This window comes from Morus notabilis, unplaced genomic scaffold (assembly GCF_000414095.1).
Source record: "Morus notabilis unplaced genomic scaffold, ASM41409v2 Scaffold195, whole genome shotgun sequence".
Taxonomy (NCBI): Eukaryota; Viridiplantae; Streptophyta; class Magnoliopsida; order Rosales; family Moraceae; genus Morus; species Morus notabilis.
Window position 1 is genome coordinate 178,398 of NW_010360717.1, and position 7,599 is coordinate 185,996.

The following is a 7,599-nucleotide window of genomic DNA, read 5'->3' on the forward strand; positions in this document are numbered from 1 at the left end:
ACACTAAAAGTGACCCAGGCAGCGGCCTTTAATAACATACTTAAAGTGACACATGCAGCCTGATTAACGTCCAAAAGTGATGTTCACAAGTGGTCAATTGTAGCACAGAAGGGAGGTCGTATCCACAGAGAGATAACAAAATAACAAGAATGACTAACAGAATAAGAACGTTAGAGAAAAGTGAATTAAAGAAAAAGGTGAGTTTTTGAGATTTTTGTTGCAAATAAAATAAAAAGGAGGAAATTTGTGTGAAGAAAAACAGTAAGGTGTCGAGAATCCCTAATGCTTCGTTCACCAATTCAAGTTTTGATTCACAAAATAAAAGAATCGAATAAATTAAATCTCTATGTTGGCTCAGAAAATATTATTATTACAAGTTATCAAAAATCGACAATATATCAATTTAACAATATTGTAGTAAAAGACAATTTGTAAAATAATTTGAATGACAAAACAATGCATGACAGAATTATATAAGAAAAGCATGACTGAACTTAAATAAAAATTGGCACACAATATTTTGAAAAGTAATAGAAAAATAGATGAGATTTAATTCATTCAGATGTTTAACTTTACAGCACAAGGAATCAAAACTCTAAATTGGATCGCTCAACAGAAGTTCATCTCTAACCTCACCAAGAGAACTCTAGCCTAGCTTGCAAAACATTCTCACAAGTTCTAGAGAGAAAATATGAGACTGACAGCAAGACGACAGAAAACTAAATATTAAACTTCCGAAAACCTTAGGCCAACCTCTCTATTTATAGTGTTCAAAGGTTGCATGTCAATTAAGGAAACAAATAATAAAAATAGGAAATTACAAAAGAAAAGGAAATAAAATAAAATTACACATAAATTAGGAGAAATCATATATTTGATTTGGGGAAGAAATCTGGCCAATTTGCTCTGATTTTGAAGGAGAAATTCGGATTCAGCACCATGGGGACACGTGTCACAACGTGATTGGCAGTGAGGAGAAAATGCGCCACGTGTCGCGGGCGGATTGGTTGGAGTGTGCTGGCGCGAGTAGAGTGGAGGACAGTTGTCGCGCGCGGCAGAAAGAGGCATGCTGCTGCTGTCGTGCAAGACCCATGTGAGGAAAGCCTTGGACGCGCGCTGACTGTTGTGTGGAAGGAATGCGTGCTCTGATGAGCCACGTGCTACTGACACGCGAGGCATGCGATGGTAAGAAGAAGCGGGCGCAGATTTCTGCGCTGACTGGTGCAGTGGCTTGGCTTGGTGGCTTGACTCGGTTGGTCTCTTAATAGATCGATCGGCCAGTTGCAGAACCACAAATGTGGGCTTAATATCTCCAAGACCTAATTGCGAGTAGACTGAATAAGGCATGAGGTTAACACTCGATCCTAGGTCTAACAATGCTTGGCTGAATTCGCGTGTCCCAATGGTGCAGGAAATGGTGGGACAGCCAGGATCTTTGTACTTCAGTGGTGTCTTCTGCTCAATCACCGAGCTCACTTGTTCCGTCAAGAATGCAGTCTTCTTGGCATGGTGCTTTCGGTTTTCTCTCATGGAGTTGGAAGCGGAACAATCAATGCTCAGTGTGAGGAATGTCAAATTTAGGACAAACAGTCAAGCGAACATTGACCAAAAGATAGGTTAATCAACTACTAGTACATTCCACCATTCTTATGACAAACCAGCTTTTGGAATTTCATTCGGGTCAAACAGAAATTTATAGAAACGAACAAAGAGCCAAAAAAATGCATAGGAAAATAAATTACTTTTTTTTTTCTTTTTTCTTTGTTTTTCTTTGTTTTTCTTTGTTTTTTTTGGCAAGAGACAACCTGAAGTGAATGTAGAAAGGTGTTCTTTTAACAAACAGCTATATAGCATCGAATGTGATTAACACCAAACTACAGGATCTGTGAAAATGTTGCTCTTGCTCAGTTTTTTTTAATAGAAAATAAGAAATGAGACTCTATTACATAAGATCATTCCTATCTAACCCAAAATCCATCCCTCAAGCATATGCACCAAGCATACCACTAACCATGTAATGATATTCTAGTAGTGATTTTACCAGCTCAAAAGATCAATGAAAGTTCAAAAGTCGTTTACTCTACTCACCAAAAATCAAGCACTTAAACTTGGGAATTTTCTCAGCTGACATGCATTAACATCCATCTTACCACAAGGTTTAGCACGTGCAAAAAGAAACTCTGAAAGTCATTTCTTAGTAACCAAGACAGCGAAAATCGACTTGAACCAATCATTTTGAAATCATACTCAGATAACTTCACAAAAATTTTAACCTAAATATCAACATGACAAAAATTACTCTTACGCATGAATATGCTCACCACCCCCAACCAAAATCAGACAGTGTCCTCAGTGTCAAAAATTATGGAAATATAGAGAAAGAAGACACATGGACGATGGACATTCCACATATGAGCACAACTTGAGCTTCCTGATATGATTCTCCAAAAAAAAAAATGTAAAAAAGAAGCAAAGAAAACAGAAAATGAAGATATGGTACAGAAGATGTGAGCCAACTACTCAGGGCTGGTAAATGGGGTCGTCGAGAATGATCTCTTTAACCTGGTTCACCTGCTCTAAGTAATTTTTCAAACGCTAGCCATTACCTTTAAGGATTCTCCCATCTGTTGGGTCCTCAACCTCGACAGCAACATTAGGAAAAACGCGTTTCACTACGAATGGGCCAGTACACCGCGACCTCAACTTACCGGGGTGGAGATGCAAACGGGAATCATAGAGACGAAGGAACGCGCGCTCTGATGAGCAACGTGCTGCTGACGTGCGAGGTGCACGATGGCAAGAAGAAGCGGGCACGGATTTCCGCGCTGACTAGTGCAGTGGCTTGGCTCCGGGTGGTTGAAAATATGGCTTTCATGGCTTATTTTAGTGTAGCTTCTTATACTACTTTTCATCTGTAAATAATTAAGCAAAAACTAATGAAAAAAAATAATGGAATTGCTTAATTAAAGGTTAAATATTTTAATATTATATAAATCAAAAGCAGTATTTAGGGTGCATTATCATGCACTAATCACAGCCGCCTTTGATAACACACTAAAAGTGACCCAGGCATCCGCCTTTGATAACACACTAAAAGTGACCCATGCAGCTGCCTTTGGTAACACACTAAAGGTGACCTAGGCAGCCGCCTTTGGTAACACACTAAAAGTGACCCAGGCAGCTGCCTTTGATAACACACTAAAAGTGAGCCAGGCAGCCGTTTTTCATAACACACTAAAAGAGACCCAGGCAGCCGCCTTTGATAATACACTAAAGGTGACGCAGGCAGCCGCCTTTGATATGACAGTAAAGGGGACCCAGACAGCCGCCTTGGATAAAACACTAAAGGTGACCCAGGCAGCTGCGTTTGATAGCACACTAAAGGTGACTGAGGCAGCCGCCTTTGATAACACACTAAAGGTGACCCAGGCAGCCGCCTTTGGTAACACACTAAAGGTGACCTAGGTAGCCGCCTTTGGCAACACACTAAAGGTGACCCAGACAGCCGCCTTTGATAACACACTAAAAGTGACCCAGACAGCCGCCTTTGATAACACACTAAAAGTTACCCAGACAGACGCTTTTGATAACACACTAAAAGTAACCCATACAGACCTTTGATAACACACTAGAGGTGACCCCGGTAGTCGCCTTTTATAACACACTAGAGGTGACCCAGGCAATCACCTTTGATAACACACTAGAGGTGACGCAGGCAGCCGCCATTGATAGCACACTAGAGGTGACCCAGGTAGTCGCCTTTGATAACACACTAAAGGTGACCTAGGCAGCCCCCGTTCATAACACACTAAAGGTGACCTAGGCAACCGCACACTAAAGGTGACCCAGGCAACTGCCTTTGATAACACACTAAAGGTGACTCAGGCAGCCGCCTTTGATAACACACTAAAAGTGACGTAAGCAGCTGCCTTTGATAACACACTCAAAGTAATCCAGGTAGCCGCCTTTTATAACACACAAAAAGTGACCCAGGCAGCCGCCTAGGATAACACACTAAAAGTGACCCAAGCAGCCGCCTTTGATAGCACACTAAAAGTGGCCCAGGCAACCGCCTTTCTTAACACACTAAAAGTGACCCAGGCAGCTCCCTTCGATAACACAATAAAGGTGCTGCCTTCGATAACACAATAAAGGTGACCTAGGCAGCCGCCTTTGGTAACACACTAAAAGTGACCCAGGCAGCCACCTTTGGTAACACACTAAAAGTGACCCAGATAGCCGCCTTTGATAACACGCTAAAAGTGACCCAGGCATCCGCCTAAGATAACACACTAAAAGTGACCCAGGCAGCCGCTTTTTATAGCACACTAAAGGTAACCCATGCAACCGCTTTTGATAGCATGCTAAAGGTGACCCAGGCAGCCGCCTTTGATAACACACTAAAGGTGACCCAGGTAGCCGTTTTTGATAACACACTAAAAGAGACCCAGGCAGCCGCCTTTGATAACACACTAAAGGTGATGCAGGCAGCCGCGTTTGATATGACACTAAAGGGGACCCAGACAGCCGCCTTGGATAAAACACTAAAGGTTACCCAGGAAGTCGCCTTTCATAACACACTAAAAGTGACCCACGCAGCTGCCTTTGATAACACACTAAACGTGACATAGGCAGCCGCCTTTGATAACATACTTGAGGTGACGCAGGCAACCGTCTTTAATTACACACTATAGGTGACCCAAGCTGCCGCTTTTGATAACACACTAGTGGTCATCCCGGTAGCCACCTTTTATAACACACTAGAGGTGACCCCGGCAATCGCCTTTGATAACACACTAGAGGAGACGCAGGCAACCGCCTTTGACAGCACACTAGAGGTGACCCAGGTAGCCCCTTTTGACAACACACTAAAAGTAACCCAGGCAGACGCCTTTGATAACACACTAAAGGTGACACAGACAGCCGCCTTTGATAACATACTTGAGGTGACGCAGGCAACCGCGTTTGATAACACACTATTGGTGAGCCAGGTTGCCGCCTTTGATAACACTCTAGAGGTGACCCCGGTAGCCGCCTTTTATAACACACTAGAGCTGACCCCGGCAATCGCCTTTGTTAACACACTAGAGGAGACGCAGGCAACCGCCTTTGATAGCATAGTAGAGGTGACCCAGGTAGCCGCTTTTGATAACACACTAAAGGTGACCTAGGCAGCCCCCTTTGATAACACACTAAAGGTGACCCAGGAAACCGCCTTTGATAACACAATAAAGTTGACCCAGGCAGCCGCCTTTAAAAACACACTAAAAGTGACCGAGGCAGCCGCCTTTGATAACACACTAAAAGTGACCTAGGCAGCCGCCATTGATAACACACTAAAAGTGACCCAGTCTGCCGCCTTTGATAACACACCAAAAGTGACCTAGGCAGCCGCTTTTGATAACACACTAAAAGTGACCCAGGCAGCCGCCTTTCATAAAATACTATGAGTGACCCAGGCAGTCGCCTCCGATAACACAATAAGGGTTACCCAGGCCACCGCCATTGATAACACACTAAAGGTGACTGACCCAGGCAACTGCCTTTGGTTACACACAAATAGTGACACAGGCAGCCGCCTTTGGTAACACACTAAAGGTGACCCAGGTAGCCACTTTTGATAGCACACTAAATGTTACCCAGGCAACCGCTTTTGATAGCATGCTAAAGATGAGCCAGGAAGCCGCCTTTGATATCACACTAAAGGTGACCTCGGCAGCCGTGTTTGATAACAAGCTAAAGGTGACCGAGGCAGCCGCCTTTGATAACACACTAAAAGTGACCCAGGCAGTCTCCTTTGATAACACACTAAAAGTGACCCAGGCAGCCTCCTTCGATAAGACACTAAGAGTGACCTAGGCAGCCGCCTTTGATAAGACACTCAGAGTGACCTAGGGAGTCACCTTTGGCAACACACTAAAAGTGACCCAGGCATCCTCCTTTGATAACACTCTAAAAGTGACCCAGGCAGCCGCCTTTGGTAACACACTAAATGTGGCCTAGGCAGCCGCCTTTGTTGATCCAATAAAAGTGACCCAGACAACCTTCTTTGATGACATACTAAAAGTTACGCAGGCAGCCGCCATTGATGACACACTAAAAGTGACCCAGGCAGCCTCTTTTGGTCGAACACTAAAAGTGACCCAGGCATCCGCCTTTGGTAGCACACTAAGAGTGACCAAGGCAGCCGCCTATGTTAATATACTAAATGTAACCCAGGCATCCACCATTGGAACACACTAAAAATGACCTAGACAGCCGCTTTTGATAACACACTAAAAGTGACCCAGGCCGCCGCCTTTGAGAACACAATAAAAGGGACCCAGACAGCCGCCTCTGACAATACACTAAAAGTGACCCAGACAGCCGCCTATGATAACACACTAAAAGTGACCCAGGCAGCCGCCTTTGGTAACACACTAAAGCTGACCCAGGCAGCCGCCTTTGATTACACACTAAAGGTGACCCAGGCAGCTGCCTTTGATAACACACTAAACGTGACTCAGGCAGCCCTCTTTGATAACACACTAAAGGTGACCCAGGCAGCCGCCTTTGATAACACAGTAAAAGGGGCCCAGATAGCCGCCTTTGATAATACACTAAAACTGTCCCAGGTTGCCGCCTTTGATAACACACGTAATGTGACCCAGGCAGCCACTTTTCATAACACACTAAAAGTGAACGAGGCAGCCACCTTTCATAACACACTAAAAGTGACCCAGTTAGCTGCCTTCGATAACACAATAAAGGTGACCCAGGCCACCGCCTTTAATAACATACTAAAGGTGACCCAGGGAGCTGCCTTTCGTAACACACTAATAGTGACCCAGGCAGCCGCCTTTGGTAACACACTGAAAGTGACACAGTCAGCTGCCTTTGATAGCACGCTAAAAGTGACCCAGGTAGCCGCATTTGATAACACGCTAAAAGTGACCCACGCAGCCGCCTTTGATAACACTCTAAAAGTGACCCGAGCAGTCGCTTTTAATAGCACACTAAAGGTGACACAGGGTGCCGCATTTGATAACACACTAAAGGAAACCCAGGCAGCCGCCTTTGATAACACAGTAAAGGTGACCCAGGCAGCCACGTTTGATAACACATTAAAGGTAACCAAGGCAGCCGCCATTGATAACACACTTAAGGTGACCCAGCTGCCGCCTTTGGAAACACACTAAGGATGACCCATGCAGCCGTCCTTGGTAACACACTAAAGGTGACCCAGACAACCGCCTTTGATAACACACTAAAAGTGACCCATACAGCCGCCTTTGAAAACACGCTAAAATTGACACAGGCAGTCGCCTTTGATAGCACGCTCGAACTGACCCAGGCAGCGGCCTTTCATAACATGTTTTGAAAGTGACCCAGGCAGCTGCCTTTAATAACACGCTAAATGTGACCCAGGCAGCCGCCTTTTATAGCACACTAAAAGTGACCCAGGCAGCCGCTTTTGCTAACACACTTAAGGTGACCCGGGCTTCCACCTTTGAGAACACACTAAAGGTGACGCAGGCAGCCACCTTTGATAACCCACCAAAGGTGACCCGGACAGCCGCCTTTGATAACACACTAAAGGTTACCCTGGCAGCCGCCTTT

At 44.8% G+C, this 7,599-nt stretch overlaps 1 protein-coding gene across 1 annotated transcript; it reads left to right on the plus strand.

Annotated features, from left to right (window-relative positions):
- The first annotated feature begins 2,678 nt into the window (after nt 1-2,678).
- LOC112091412 lies at nt 2,679-7,178 on the plus strand. Its single transcript, XM_024165040.1, has 5 exons — nt 2,679-2,852; nt 4,695-5,135; nt 5,644-5,742; nt 6,076-6,195; nt 6,291-7,178. Exons 1-5 carry the CDS (start codon nt 2,679-2,681, stop codon nt 7,176-7,178), a joined length of 1,722 nt encoding a protein of 573 aa, XP_024020808.1.
- Nucleotides 7,179-7,599: the final 421 nt, after the last annotated feature.